This window comes from Vigna unguiculata, chromosome 3 (genome assembly GCF_037176805.1).
Source record: "Vigna unguiculata cultivar grain cowpea cultivar isolate G323 ecotype 2 chromosome 3, ASM3717680v1, whole genome shotgun sequence".
Lineage (NCBI taxonomy): Eukaryota > Viridiplantae > Streptophyta > Magnoliopsida > Fabales > Fabaceae > Vigna > Vigna unguiculata.
In genome coordinates this window covers 1,979,501-1,996,055 of record NC_140794.1, presented here as the reverse complement: position 1 = coordinate 1,996,055, position 16,555 = coordinate 1,979,501, and the positions used below count along the sequence as shown (strand labels likewise).

At 34.1% G+C, this 16,555-nt stretch overlaps 2 protein-coding genes and 1 long non-coding RNA gene across 3 annotated transcripts; 2 read left to right on the top strand and 1 right to left on the bottom strand.

The window, feature by feature from the left end:
- The first annotated feature begins 5,633 nt into the window (after positions 1–5,633).
- On the top strand, positions 5,634–7,649 carry LOC114175913 (uncharacterized). Its single transcript, XR_003602944.2, has 3 exons — positions 5,634–5,815; positions 5,925–5,995; positions 7,369–7,649. It is a non-coding gene; the product is annotated as an uncharacterized LOC114175913 (long non-coding RNA).
- Positions 7,650–10,575: 2,926 nt separating this feature from the next.
- LOC114176675 (leucine-rich repeat extensin-like protein 6) lies at positions 10,576–12,544 on the top strand. The gene has a single exon (XM_028061785.2). It carries the CDS (start codon positions 10,692–10,694, stop codon positions 12,063–12,065), a length of 1,374 nt encoding a protein of 457 aa, XP_027917586.2. The 5' UTR covers positions 10,576–10,691; the 3' UTR covers positions 12,066–12,544.
- Positions 12,545–13,657: 1,113 nt separating this feature from the next.
- On the bottom strand, positions 13,658–16,555 carry LOC114176518 (uncharacterized). The gene is made up of 2 exons (XM_028061583.2): positions 15,741–16,555; positions 13,658–14,653 (listed from the first exon to the last, which is right to left on the bottom strand). The coding sequence occupies exons 1-2, from the start codon at positions 16,334–16,336 to the stop codon at positions 14,008–14,010; spliced, it is 1,242 nt and encodes a 413-aa protein (XP_027917384.2). The 5' UTR covers positions 16,337–16,555; the 3' UTR covers positions 13,658–14,007.

Below are 16,555 nucleotides of genomic sequence, written 5' to 3'. Positions count from 1 at the left end.
CCTTATTTCTCAACTAAATTACCCTTCTATTAATATTTATAATATTATTGCTGGAAAGCATGGGTAGCGGGTGTGCTTTTTGGTAAGTACCATCATTTATAATTTAGTAATAGTCAATGCCCCAAATTTATGAAACAATAAATTCACTATTAAATCTATTTATTTATTGCTCTGGAATTCATTTTTTTTATTTTTTCATGATAAATAATTAATGCAAAAAATTAATAAAAATAATCAGAATGATTATTTTTAATTGATAATTAAAACATTAATTTTGTCTTAGAAATATTCATAAAGCTCAATTGTTTAAGTTATTACCTAATATTATATTTAATTGCACCGCTACTGATAAATTTTCTTCTAATGATTTTAGCAAATTATTTTTTATTAATTGATCAAGAAAAAATATATTAAGGGAAATAAATAAGTGTCTGATTTCACAGTATATTTAATGTTTTAAAATAAATTATTTTCTATATTTGTAACCTTAGGTGTTTTCCTATTTTTTGTTTGTTTCGAAACAATAAATAGGATTGAATTTGTATAAATGAAATATTTTATAAATATATGTGAAACAGAACAATCAAACATTGGAAATATAAAAGGTAATCATTAATACACCTAATACTATTCTGTATTTCTTACAATTTAAAAACATAAAATACCTTTATATGTTTCTTTCATGAAAGACTATATATATATATATATTCATTCTTATATACATTCATATGTACGAGAAATGGATACAATAATAAATTTCTTAATAAATTGAAGACATTGCAAAATCAACAATAAATATAATTGAAAATGGTATCATGTTCATGAGACTTATGTTTAATATATTTTTTATTTCCTATGTTTTCGGCTGCTGTGTATTTTATGTTTTAATATCTTATTAAATGTAATGAAAAATAATAATAGTAACATCACGGCAATTAAATTACATATAGTTTCATTAATAATAATAATAATTAACGTGTAATGGAATAATATAGTTTCAACACTTTTTTTCTTCTTGTGACAAACTTTTCATGATAGGGAGAAATTCGTGTCACATAAATTATATAATACCTAATAATGATATTGTAAGGTTTTGAAAATAGGTTCCCCCATTAAAATAAATCCCTGCTTTATTTCTCATCTCATAAATTAAAAAATTACTTTTAAATTCTATTACAATGTCTTTCTCCTTATTTACAAAGCAATACTTTCTTTTACAAAAATTCCTGTTTTATACAAAAAAGTTACATAAAAAATTATCTATTTAATATCTTACTAACATGAAATGCATTTAGTAATCGGTTTTAAAGCAAAGTAGAACGAGGAAATATTATAGGATAATTTATAATCGCTCAACTTTATATGTATATGCTTCACGAAAGATAATTTTACTTTGGTGAAATAGATTAGTATGAACAGAAAAACTCAAATTTAAATATTATTGAACATAAAATAATTTCTTTAACATTTTCTTTTCCTTCAAAATTACACTTAAAAGGGGGTGATCTAAGGAAGACAAACCCTAAACAATTGAACTCTACATATTTATTCCATCATTGAAAATATTTAATTTGTATCTATTATAATAAAGGAAATTAACTTACATGATCAAGAAACGTGCCGAGTTCAAAAACACTTTTGTTGAATCAATTATTTCTTTATATAAGCGAAAAAATCATTTATAATTACTCATATCTCAAATTGTTGGTAACATTCATTTATATAATTTGTTTGTATCTATTTCTAATAACTATAAAGATTATTTTTAAGGTATATAAGACTATTAGGATATCAGAACAATTTAATGTCTAAGAAGAATGAGAATTTCTCTTTTAAATAAATTTTTATATTTTTATTTTCAGTTAAAAAGTTAAGGGAATGAATATTTCAAATACATGAAATGTTCATTTTAAAATTCAGAATTTTGTCATAATTTTGTCTTTACAATACGACTTTGAAGAAGAAGTAAAATATATTTAAAATTTTTTTAGTTTCAACTTTCAAGTGACGTGAATTGTTAGACGTATTAAAACAATTCCTACGGAGTTTCTCTATAATCACTTTTCCATTTATTAGAATCACTCTTCCACATTTCATAAACAATGTCAATAATTTTGTTATAATCAATCATTATATATGAAGTTTTGTTCACTTAATAAATTGGAGTTCTATCACAATTTTATCATTAATAGACATTTGAGAGGTGAAATAAGATAATCAAATAAGTCAACAAATATATTGATATGTCTAAAACATATTTATACAAATTATTAAATTAGTAAAAAGCGTATTATTTAATATATATATATATATATATATATATATATATATATATATATTATTTTAATAAAATAGTTACATGAAAAGTTATTTATCAAACATTTAGTTTCAACAATTAGGAATTCAATAATAAATCTAAATATATACTGAGAAAATAAGAAAACTATATATATATATATATATATATATATTATAAATTAGTTATATTAAGATTTTTAGTTTAAAAATTATTTAAACATATTATATGAGTTGAAGCCATATATTTGATTGTTATTAAATCTGTCTTAACTTTATTTGATAAATCTCCTTTCAAATGACGTAACAATCTTATTACCATTTTAAATAAGAAAAATATAAATACTTTAATTAAAATTTGTAAAAGTGATACAAGGGTACAAATTTCATATACGACGTAGCTATTAGTATTATTCATAATCTAAAAAGAATGATATGCGAAACTAATATTTTGAACGGATAAGAGTGACTATTTTTTATTATTATTGTGAGTAACGAACAAAAGAAAGGAAAGTTCACTACGGTTGAGGACAAAAAGTGAAGAGACCCCACAGGATCATTCAGTTAAAATGGAACAAGAGAAGAAGGATCTTCATCTAATTCAAAATGTACAATTACAAAATTTTGTGGCCTGTGTCACCCAAAAAGAGTGTGTGAATTTTTTTTAATATATTCATATGTCTATTTGTTAGATAAATGTTGTTTTATTATAACCGGCACAAAAAAAAAAAACAGACATTCATCTTTTGAAAAAAAAAAAACCTCATACTAAACATAACTTTACCGAATAATAATACATGATTCAATCCAAAATTTTACCCAAACAGATTAGGTGAAAGTATCATAGACGATGAAGATATCTTATCACTAAAAATTAAAATTTTTTAAACATTTGTAAGTATTCACGAATATACGTGAATTTTTTAATATTTGTATATATTTTTTAAATGGGTATTCGGTGGGTAACATAATGGATATTAGATAGGAATGACAATGTGGGTTGGTCCGACCTATTTAGGTTCGACCTACACTTGGTCTGCAAAATGTGGGTTGAGTTGGTCTGATCCGCATTTTCAACGCAGATTGAAAATTCTGACCCGTCTCGCATAAGTGCGGACCCACGGGTCAGCTTGCCTTTTTAAAAAAAAATCTTATGATAAAATTTTCAATATTCAATAATTTGGAAAACTTTAAAAAGTTCACAAAATTAAGCAAATACCTTTGGAAGTTGGATGATAAATTGATAATTTAACATTATCATATTCATATTCGTATTTTGACATACACGATGTACTAGTCAAATTTTAGCACATTCAAAAATACATAATACTTGTATTTTCCAGTTATACAAGAATTTGAAACGTTCATATAGAAGTCCAGAAGGAAAGTAACTAATATACACAAGTGAAAGTTTTTTCTATACGAGTTGGCCCGTGCGGGTTGTGGGCTTTTGCAAGCCATACTTTTGTGTGCTAGTTGGCTCAATGTTCTGACTTGTCCCGTATTTTTTGGCGAGCCTGCAGGCTGGCCCGTTGGGCTAAGTCCATATTGTCACCCTTAGTAATATGTGATTTTTTTTGTTGTGATTCGATATTGGATAATCACTATTCATGCCTGACTTGATCCGATATCATCCTTAATCTTGCAAAAACATATGATTAATTAGTTCAAATAATAGTAATTTGTATTCTAAATTTAACATAGAATATAATTTTACACTTAAATAAGGTACACATAAAACAACAATTTCTATTCAAAATCTAAAACTCGCCAAAAACAAATTTCAACTAAAATCAATATTTGAACAAGTTTAAAATAACTTCACACTCAATAAAACACAAATGAGTCAAAATAGTCACTAGTACTCATGTTGACCTTTATAAGTTGTGTTACGTAGTTAAAAAACTTATGTAATCAATCATCCACATTTATCCAACTTAATCTCAATACATAAACAAATTATATACAAATCTATGATTAATTGCTATTTGAAATAATTTTCCTTATATAAAAATTGCTTGCAATTCAAACAATGATCACCAGATATTGAAATTTCATAAAAAAGACAGGCAAAAGTTGAAATTTCATCAAAAGACTAGATACGTAGAACATGTGAAAAGATTTTAAAATAAAAAAAGTTACTCACCTAAACTGAAATCATTTTGAATGAAAATGATATTGTACTCGTTATATGCTAGTGCACCCCATCGTTGGGTTTTCAGATAAAAAAAAAAAAAAAAAAAAAAAAAACTTAGAGAAATGGAAGATGATAAGATGTGGAGAGAGACTGCATGCTTTTGAAAAGATGAAATAAAAAGAAAAGAAAGAAGGAAATGTACGAAAGAATGGACTAAGCCCATGTCTTTCTATATACATGTGAAATTAAATTATCCACGTCATCAATGAAAAATAATATGTATTTTTAAGCATGGTCACAATTACCTAAGTTATCTAAGATACACGTTTCTTATACGATATTTATTTCCTTATCTAAATCAATTTTAAGGAAAAAAATTAGCTGTTAAATATAATTAATTGGTAAACTTATTACGCTATTCCTATATTAGACTTTTAACATTAATGGTTTCATATTATACTGTTTTGTAGGCACATGTAGTGATATCAAAAGAAGGATTAAAGTGGATTGTTAGTTAGTTATTCATTGACTAGTGAATGAATTAATGATTTATTTTTTCTTTGTTGTCTAATTTTGCAAAAATAGTTTTTCAAAAAATCAAGCCTATTTGGGACATCTCAATTATAAATTTAATGAAAGAACGAAGTCATGTTAATCCATTTTCTTTAAAAATTTGACCAAACACAAAATGAATATCCGAGTTTAACCAAAGAAATAATTGGGCTAAAAGCTTAAATCGATACAATGTCCTTACTTCGGCCCTGCTATTGGCACCCCCAACTCACTATTTAAACCATCTAACAAAAGCCAGAAAACAAAATTATGTCTATGATATTTATTTAGTCAAAAGAATACATCGGATGAAACAAATTTCCTTTAATTGAAATTAATATAGTTGAAAATTGTTTGTGCGGTGTTAATTTTTAAAACATCAAAAAATAATAAACAAAAACTTATTTACATTATATTAACTTGGTGGAAATATAAGCGAAACACGTGTATTCAATTATGTACAGTAATAATAATAAAAATTAATTAATATAATAATTTAGATTTAAAAGAAATATTGAAATTATAAAAAAATTATGTACATGCAAAATAATTATAATTTTTTTTGTTAATTTTATAATGTTATAACTATATATTGAGAGTACTTAATGTAAGTCCCATTTCTTTTCAGCTCTTTGTGTTTGGACCTGGCCTTTCGCAGGCCCAAGGCCTGTCTTGTAAGGAGCCCTTGTCACTCTTGCAGCTCGTTCCCTCTCTTGTGCCATTTTTCAGAGACTGTCTCCCTCCCTCAAACACTTCTGGAACTTCAGTTAGAGCTCTGCTAGGGCATAAGTCCTTTTGTTTCCAGCTAGCTTCTCTGTTTAATGCTCTCAGGTAAGTTGAGCTTTAACTTCATCCTTCCTCTTTTTCCAGTTAAAAACTTCGGTTTTGTTGTAGGTTTCCCCTAATACCCATTCTCATCTTCGTGAGTGTTCGTTCTCAGTTCTGTAGGTTGCTCCAGAACTCGTTTGGTCTTGCTTGGTTTACCATTCTCTGTGTTAGTACCCCAAAAAGGTAAGGGAAGCTAGAAACTTTGTGCTCTTAGGTTATTTTGCTCATTTATGGTCTGTTTTGTGAGTCTAGTGCTTGACCGATGTCTGTGGTGGTGTGAATCTATTTTAAACCCGTGTGTATGCTTGGTTGAAATGGTAGTGCATGTATCAACAGGTGCAGAACCTGCTAATCTCGCCCGAGCGAGTGACCTCGCCTAAGTGAGAATAGCAGGGACTCGCCCTGAGTTCCAGCTCATGTTGTCGCCTAGGCGACTGGTTTTTATTTTTGAGCGAGGCGCAGTCTCACTTAGGCGAGACGCTCTCGCCTGAGCGAGAACCCGCTAGAATCTTGCAGTGGCCATTGTCGCGTTCTTGCCTAGGCGAGGAGGGGTCGCCTGAGCGAAAGGAACCCTTTCGCCTGGATGAGGACCTTTAGCTTGGGTGAGATGTTGTGACAGGGACTGCTGTGTTGGCTGATGTGACTCTATATGTGTGTTAATTAATTCTTTGCTCATAGTATGTGGCCATGCTTGGTGTGTATGCCTAAATGGGTTTTGAATGAAAGTGTTGTTAGGTAATAAGCTATGATTTCGTTGGATTGAATGTTGGTATGCATGTGATAAGTATGAAATGAGAAACATGATATATTTGTTGGTGAAATTTCATGAGAATTGGGTGATGGACAGGCATGTGAACAGTGTTGGTGAGGGAGTTTCATGGAAAACCCCTAGTGATAAGTATATATATACATATATATATATATATGTATATACATGTATATATATATACATATATATATATACATGTATATATATATATACATGTATATATATATACATATATATATACATATATATATATATATATATATATGTATATATATATACATGTATATATATATATATATGTATATATATGTATATATAGATGCATGCTTAGTGTATACCTTGATATAGGAGATGTCTAGATAAAGGAGGGTATCCTGAACTCTAATAAGCATTCGCGCTCACGTAGAGCAGAATGGGTTATGTGGTGAGAGTGGCAGAAGGTCCTTGTCTTGGGATAGTTTGGGCCTGAGACAATAGAGGATTAACCTTGTGTGTGGTTGGCTGATAACCCCTTGCGTCTAAACTCTGCAGAGTTTAGAAACCAGCACAGGCGCATACTTCCTTTAGAATCCTATATCAAGTGTATGATCCAGATATCAAGTCATAGTAACTGCATTTGATTGTTCTTGCATGATCTGAGTGTCTTTTGTTAAATGTAATGACTTGCTTTGCCTTGTACGTGCTCTATAATCTGTTAACCCATATTTTCACTCTAGTTTACCCTTTTATTTTCGTGTTGTGCTTGTATGTTTCTCTTTTGCAATGATGACCCTGTTGGTGGGAGCAGATGGGAAGCATGTGGAAGGTGGACCTGAGGGTAACAATGGTGCAGAGTAGAGGGCCCTGTCCCCTTTGGCTCTTGGGAGCAGTGTTTAAATGACAGTAGTATTTTGTTATTTCTAGTTCTAGGAGTCTTGATTTGGTGTAATTGTTGAACTTTTGGATTATGTTTTGGTTATGGCATGGTTGTATGCCTAGTTTTCCTTGCAAGTACTTCCGTGGATGATTGTAAAAGTGTCTTCCTTGACTATGATTTATCTGTCAGTTTTTGCTCCCTACTGTTATAAATATGTGATGTTTTATTTGATAGATTAATCTATTTGAAAGGGATGTCACACTTAATAATGTTTTTTATTAAAGAAACTCAATAATATTTTTTTTCTTTAATATCTGTAAACATTTAATGGTAACAACGTTTAATTTATTTATTATTTTAAGATTCAGTGTAACTTTTTATAGTATATTTATCTTTTATAAACTATCATATCATAGATTCTTTATCCTCCTCGTTTTTTAAGGATAACATAAAGTTTAAAATTGATGGTCAATAGGAACACGAGCAAGATAAACAGATTGATAGATGAAACATGAGTTAAATTCAGATTCAATCCAAAATCTTAACAAATTAAATTTATGGTATTTTTCTTTTTTCTTTTATGTTGTTAGATTTTATATATTGGAGTATTTGTTTTGAATGGTGTAGAAAAAGGTTACAGATATTTGTCTACCATTTCCCTGCACGTCCTAGTCCCACAATCATACACAAATGCTGTGCACCAATATTCTCATAGGATAAAGACAGAGAGAGACAGAGGAGGGAGTAAACGTAAAGGCCAAGTAAAACAACATTTATGCAACCAAACCAACTAACCCAACAAATTCTTTCCAAGGATTAAAGATGGGTCCCACTAACCACACAATTTCTCTTTTTTTTTTCTTCTTAAAATTAGAAACTTATCACTAATCTTTACCATAATCTTTTAATGAGCAAATTAGCAAAACGAAACTTTAGTTAATTTGGATAAAAACACCACATCGAACTAAAGTACCACACTTTTTGTCTAATCACATATGTTTGAAGGTGACCACAGCACATGGAAGTCTGTCCTTGGTTACACTGGTCACAGACTCCACAAAGTAAAGAACCATGTAAGATGAAGTTTAAATCCACTTAATATCTGACATAATAAATTCAAAAATATCCAATTTGATTACGATAAACTCAAACTCATCACTCTTATATTTATTAAGAAATGAATTTTAAGTCTAACTCAACTTTATAAATCGATTTGTAGAGTGAAGTTTTTATCCACTTACATACCATAAACTCGTCTTATCTCTATTTGATGTAGGATCTTCAATCCAAACAACCAGGAAGGCTTTGGCCAAGTTTAATGTAACTTTTTGTGTTAAATCAGTTTGAGTTTCTCATTTGTTTAATTCCTTAAAGGTTGGTTTAGAATAGTTTAAGGGGATGAATACCTAACTTAAGAGCATGCATTGGGTTGGTAGGTGCCATCATGTTTATAAAATCTACTGCTACTAATATAAGCTTGGTGGCTACGTTTTGAAAACGCAACTACTTACTACTCAAACTTCCTTTTATGCAGTGGAGTGGATGGAGAATTCGGAAGAGGAATCTTTCTTTTTTTCAATCTTCTTTTATTTCCTTTCTTTTTCTCCTTTTTCTCAACCATAGAACTTGGAAACTAGCTGTTCCATATTACTCTTCAAAATGGTGTGCGCTCTTCTATGCTCACCCTTTTCACACCACCATTCACATCCAAACTAGCTGCTTTCTGTGGTTTAATCAACTGCTTCAAACTATCATCAAAAAAGAATATTTATAATGTGTGTTTCATGCCTCATGTTTGGTATATAAATTTTTTCAAAGTGAATGAAGTAGACTTTTGACTGTTTCAATGTAACATATGATTATCCATTAAGAATGAAGTTTAAATTGCGTATTGCAAGATCACTTTTTTTCTAATCATTGATTCATGGACTGTTCTCCCATTATTTAGGCAAGGGAACTGAACTGCGCATCCCACTAACTTTTGTTGAACTGTACATATTTCAGCCAAATACATAATTCAACAAAACCTTACTCCTCCACTTTGAATCAACCCGAGTTGCTAGCAATAAACCGTGTTCGAGTTCATTCACACCAATAATTAGTGTTGTTTGTAGCATTTGGTTGTGGATGTTTTGCAGAGCACGCGTTGGTAAACTTATCTTGATTATTTTAAGACTTTTCCTTTTCTAAGTTTTTGATTGCATGACGAGGATGTTTTTAAAGAGTAACACATTATTATGTTTGGAAAAAAGTTAAGAGCTAGAAATTAAGAGACAACTTTTCACGACCGTTGGCTGGTAGCTACCATCTGCCAACCATTTATCGCAACTTCAATTCCCTCTACCAGACCTGCTGCTACAACTACAAGGGCAGATATCTGTGTTTTTTTCTCTGCTTTTTCTTGGTGGAAATGTGAAGGATTCGACTTCTTGATGGGAACTAACATAACCAAACCTATGTGATGTATTAATTATGCCATAGTGTCACAGAGAAGGATTTGTTTTTTTGTGCAAGTAATCAAACAGGACTTTGGTCTTGGCGTAAGTCAAGTGTAAAGAAACAGATTAATCAATAATCATGATGATATTGATTTGGTCAGATACATGATTAGCCCTTGTTTTTTATGACATCTTTTTGACTAGTTTATCAAAAAATTTCCACCTGGTAACGCTCTTGTTTTCTTACCCTTACATGATTCATTTCTTTATTCGTTTGGAACACACCACACACTAAAAAAGAATCAAGGTCGTATACAAATTCAGAAAACATAGGTTCTGTTATGTCTATCTCCATCAAAAACTTAAATGAAAGCGCAGCCACAACATTATATTGATGGTTATGTCTGCACAATCTACCAGCTTTTCATTAAATTTGTAAGCTAGTAAGTAACCTAACATATACACTACACCCTATTTATTTCTTAAAATAATAGATATATTTTTAGCCATGAGTTCTCCTAATTTAATCAGATGTCTTAAGTTTGAGCAAATACATTCGATTTTAATTAGTTAATTAATTGAAAAATTGCAACTACTAAAGTGTTTAATCTGAATTCATTTTTATTGGAAGTTGTTTGAGGAGAAGGAAGTGGGAACAATAATACTCCATGTTATAATCTGATTACTAAGAATTTTAGCAACCACTTTTCACACCCTAGAGAAGGAAGTGGGAAAAAGACAGTGTGATAAAATAATAAAAATAAGTTAATTGAAGAATTCAAGTGAGTTATGAGTGATTCCAAAAGAGAATGGTGAATGAAGACCCCATTAGTGTACCACCCTCTCCTCCCCCTTCAATGTAGCAACTTTATTTCGACAACCTCAAAAGCCTTTCATCAAACAATCATCCTGTTTCTTCAGCTCCAAATGGAGAACACCTTGTTCCTCAATTTTTTCCTTCTTCTTTTCCTCCTCCTGCTCCGTTCAAATGCAGCAAAAGGGGCCATTAGTGTGGATGTGGGTGTTGGTGGAAGAGGTGGCATAGGTGTTGGCATTGGTATTGGCAATGGGGGTAGTGGTGGCAGTAACACCCCAGGATCCTCGGTGTCGAACCTCAACAATGCTTTCACGGCCCTCCAAGCTTGGAAATCTGCCATCACCGATGACCCTTTGAAGATTTTGGACACTTGGGTTGGTCCCAATGTGTGTTCCTACAAAGGTGTCTTCTGCTCGAATTCCCAGGACGACAATGGAATTGCGACAACAGCATCGACCGAGTCCTCTGTTGTTGCCGGAATAGATCTCAACCATGCAAATCTCCAAGGGACTCTCGTCAAAGACCTCTCTTTGCTATCAGATATCACTCTTTTCCATCTCAACACCAACAGAATTTCTGGTTCAGTTCCCGAGTCTTTCAGAGACCTCACTTCCCTCCAAGAGCTGGACCTCAGCAACAACCAACTCTCGGGACCTTTTCCCACCGCCACTCTATCCATGCCAAGCCTCGTCTACTTGGACCTCAGATACAACAACTTCTCAGGGCAACTTCCCGATGAACTCTTCAACAAGAAACTCGATGCAATATTCCTCAACAACAACAATTTTGTGGGTGAAATTCCAGAGAATCTCGGAAACTCACCCGCCTCCGTCATCAACTTGGCCAACAACAAGTTGAGCGGAAGCATCCCTTTTAGCTTTGGCTTCATGGGTTCAAGACTGAAGGAGATTCTCTTCCTTAACAACCAGTTAACAGGTTGCATTCCTCAGGGTGTAGGGATCTTCACCGAGATGCAAGTGTTTGATGTGAGTTTCAACTCTCTGATGGGCCATTTGCCTGACACAATGAGTTGCTTGGAGGATATAGAGGTTCTAAATTTGGCAAATAACAAGCTTTCAGGGGAATTACCTGATGTGGTGTGCTCCTTGAGAAGCCTACTGAATCTAACTGTTGCTCACAATTTCTTCTCTGGGCTGAGCCAGGGATGCTCAAGGCTATTCAATCTGGGGTTTGATTTCTCGGATAACTGTATCCCTGGAAGGAATATGCAGAGACCACAACCAGAGTGTTCTGGGATCCCTGGGGGTAGTCTCAATTGTCTTAGAATCCCTGCTCCAAAGCCTCTTGTTTGTGCAACTCTGGCTGCAACTTTGTCCAACCACGCAAATTCATCTTACTCTTCTTCTCCCTGATACAGGTTCATCCTATAACTAATGCTGCCAAGTTAATTCAGAATCACAGCCTGCTAATTTTATTCTTGGTGCTTTCAGTATACGTGTTAGTATCTTATTATTATTGTTATACTTGGCCCGCACGGATAAGATTCACCTTGATCTTGTGGGCAACCAGCAATGAGAAAGTTCTATGATGTTTTAACAAACAAGATAGTTTATATGTCACGTGCCATTTGGTTACCACCAAGGGTTTTTAAGACTGTGTATTCAGTATTCTGCTACGTTTTTTCTCCTCATAAATATCACGAACCTCCTGTTTCATTTCTTGTTTTCTGACTACTGAATCTTCACACCAGAGTCATGATGTAGGCTGCTTAAGTTACGTTAGTACTTCTTTTACCTTCCAAATACAACAAACTGCTACATTCATTTGGTCCTGTTGTTCTCTCTCGCTATTGATGTATTGTTATTATTCATCTCCTCAGTTTTAAGCTTTATCTGTGACATGGATCACATAACAAAACCACGATCACTAAAAATCTTCGGGCTAATAACTAGTATCGTGTAAAGCAAGAATTTTGTTTTTTCTTTAGTTATACTGTTTGCTGAATTCGTTGAAGCATAATTTTTTTTTCCTTGAATTGGAATTGCTCAAGTATATGACATTCTGGATTATATGAAGTTTTTTTAAGGGATCATTTCATATTCAATCAGTGAATCATATAATCTATTGGAGAAACAAGGTGTAGAGGTTTCACTGTAGGTTTGACGCACTTAATATTTCAAGTGAAAAGAAAAATACTCAGTAAATAAAATGCATATAACACATTTTTGGAAAGTAAAAATAAAATATGTAATTTCCTTTGTAAGTTGGCAACTATTTTGAAGTGTGGATCATGGACCATGGAAACCACAATCACTTCAAACATTCACCACGCCAAACATGGGGCCGATGATCATAATGGCGTGACCCAAAATCATCTCAATATATATATATATATATATATATATATATATATATATATATATATATATATATATATATATATATATTCAAAAACAGACAAGAATAAATTATCTTACTCACTATATTATCAATGGGAAAATAGTCATTAATAATTATTGAAAATAGTTTATTAATATGCCTCAAAATTTAAATTATCAAAATCGTATATAATACTTGTAAGTTTGACCGATGGGAAAATATTAATAAATAAACTCTTATTCTCTATTAATGTAAAATAATTGTTAAAGAATTTTTTCCATTTTCGTGTGAAGAGTATATTATCACTGTCATTTTTGTTTTCTGTCACTAAGTTTTATTGGTGTCATTTTGACATGTTAGAAGATGTGGCTTTGGCATGCCTTCATATGATACGTGTAAAATATGTAGGGGACGTGGTTAGGACTTGGTGTGTGTTTGTTTTAGGTAAAACATACATTCCAAACTTCCCATTCAAGTGAAAGTTTCTCTCATGAAGGATTGACATTGAACTTAATGGAACGATGCTTCAAACACGCCCGTATACATATGGAAATAGTTGTTACATGGTGAATTGGATTTTTTTTTTTCAGGTAAATAAATAAATAAATAAAATAGAAAAGACATGGAATGATAAGAGAAAGTTGCATTGAAATATTTATGAATAGACATGTGCATTTAATATTTTTGTACATTTGAAATCTTCCGTTGAGATCTATACACCCAATAACCAGACAACGTGGTTGAGCAGTTAAATCACACCCCTAAAATGTGAGCTGCTGAAAAAAACCCAACGTGTAGGTACTACAGCAACTGCTTGCGATATCTTTTTCCAACACTCTGAATGCAAAGACGAAACAAATTGTAGAGGTAGGCCTAAGAACATTAACAACCCAAATCAGCTAAAGCTTCAAGCACTCACTCCCAGATGAAGGCAAAAAGAATATTCATGAATCATGATAGTAATGTCATCTTTATCTATGATAGGGAATTTTGTTGATGGTGGCAAAGCTCCTTTCTAAGTTTATGGGAGAAAAGCGTGCATGCATCCATGCTGAGATCGATTGCAGCAGAGAGCGCAATGAAGAGAGCAGCATCAGGCATGCACGTGATATGCTGTGCACCAACCTCAACAACGGGCTTGCTAACTTTGCCTTCACCGTCGACGGTTGAACCCATGACGAACCCTTCTGCCACCGGCAACCGCCAACCCAACCCTGCATCCTTCATGACCTTGTAATCGATGCAGAAATGGCCACCCTTTTTCACACTCATTGTGCCTTCAGCGATGGGTATTCTGTTGGCTGGTCCACTGTCAGAGAAAAGCTCAACCTTGTAGCCCAACCCATCCACAGGGCCTCTTTCTCGCCACGCCTCCAGACGACCCCATGGCTTCCAGCTACTCACGGAGGCTCCGTTGGGGCGGAGGATGAGCCAGGCTCCGGGGTTTGAACGAGACACGCGATCTGAGCCAGGGGATGGGACAAACGGTGTCACCATTGATGCTGCAGCAACGGGTGAGCCTGAGAGATCGTGGATCATTATCATCCAACCCTTTCTCTCCTTCCCTTGACGCTCTCTGTCACCTGTTGAGCCATTGCTTCTGAAATCTGACGGAAGAGACCTGAGTTTTCAATTACGGAAACAAAAATCAAACTTCATTCAACTAACCACCCATGCTACCTCGTTAGTCAAAGGGACCAATGAAAGAAAATAAAGTGGATAAGTATAATTATTGGATAACAAACACAATGAAATTGTCAAACAGTGACAGGTAATTAATCAACAAGACACTGTTACTGCTGTCTTATGGCTTTCACATAAGATGGAATCCTAGGTAGAATATGTGGTAGTTTGGATGGATGATGTTAACTCGTCTCTGCTTTACGGAACATGGGCATGAAGTAGCAGTTACTCTTAAACGGAATTATTTTTATTTAGTTGTAGTAGTCTAGGATTTGAAGGGGAAAAGAAAAAGGTGGAGGACCAAAAGTTGAAGTGGGAGTATATGCGAAAAGGAAAAAGAAGGGGCAAAATAAAACTGAGCAATGGATTCTTGAATTGCACGAAAACCAGTTAAGCCGGTAATTGAGAAAAGAAAAGGCACTAAGAGTTTGATTAAAACAATGAGATATTGATGTTTCAAGAGGGGGAGGCAGTTAGTCTTCACTAAATCGTCTCGATTAAGATTGTCTTTTATCGTAATCCTCAAGTTAATAATCATAAAATTGGGAGATTAAACCGAAAGGGTAGATATGTCTATTTTTCGAGAAAAGGGAAATTATAAAACCGGCACAGTATTCGTTCATGTGAAGGAAAACAGTGTCGGAACGTGAAAACTGTAACGTCAATGACAGACCGTTTCGAAGATTGGAATTACGATCCAGCCAATTGAAAACGACAGATGGGAACGAAAACATCGCAGCAGCACTGTCACTTTTCACGTTTTTTTCAGGCGAAAAAGAAAGAAACAACAGTAGGTAATGATATCCACCAACAAGGAAAGGAACATGAAAATGAATTCGGTTGAATAAGGCTTGGCCCAACCAAACACCCCACATGCCTAAACCATACCTAAACCCAAAATCAAAATTACACATTGCACTCCAACAATTTACTTCTATAATTTCATCTGCATAATTCAATAACATCATTCAATCAAATACATAAAAATTTAATAGATTGAGTGAGTGAGACAGTGAGTGACTCACCGGGATCTGTAGTTGCGATCGGCGCTGAACTTGCAACTGAAAACGGGTTGTCGTATATTCCCCTGAATCTGGAAAACAACCGGGCTGCACTCCGGTTCGCCTCCGAATTGAAAGACGAACCGGGGATCCGGTTCGGAGCGAACGACGAGGTGAAGCTGGGCCGATGGTTTGTTTGTGCTGTGGGGCCCAGCGAGGTTGAACCAGCCGCTGTGGAAGGTGTTGGAGTGAGAGAGGGCAGTGGAGAGGTTAACGGTGAGATGAACCCGGCCCAACAGCTTGGCGCCGCGCACCCAGCAGGAGCGGCCCATTGGGCCGTTGTAGACGGAGAGGACGAGGCTGAGAGGCTTCCCGGAGAGGCGGCGGAGGGCGGCGGGGTCGAGGTGGAAAGCCGGGGTGGAGGTGGTGGTGTCGGGGGTGGAGGCGGAGGCGGAGAGAGGGAGGAGGGCCGTGTGGGTGGGGAAGGTGTTGGTGCGGATTTTGCAGAAGCAAGGGGTGGTGGAGGGGTGCACCCCGGAGAGTGGAGGGGGTTTTGTTGGAGAGGGAAGTTTGAGAGCCAGAGATTCCACTATGAGACGCACGAAGGGACAAGGATCCATTGTAACGAGGAAGAGAAGAAGAAAGTTTGAGAGGAAGTGAGAATAGTTGTGGTGGTTGTTTCAGAGACACAACTGCCCAAACATCTACCTTTGTGGAATACAAATGTGGGTGTCGGCTTCGAGGTTTAAAACACTTTCTTGGAGATCCTCTCTCTTTTTTTTTCTCTCTCTTTTTTGGCTGTTTTCGCGGGAAAATGACTCAATCACAATACGAGGATT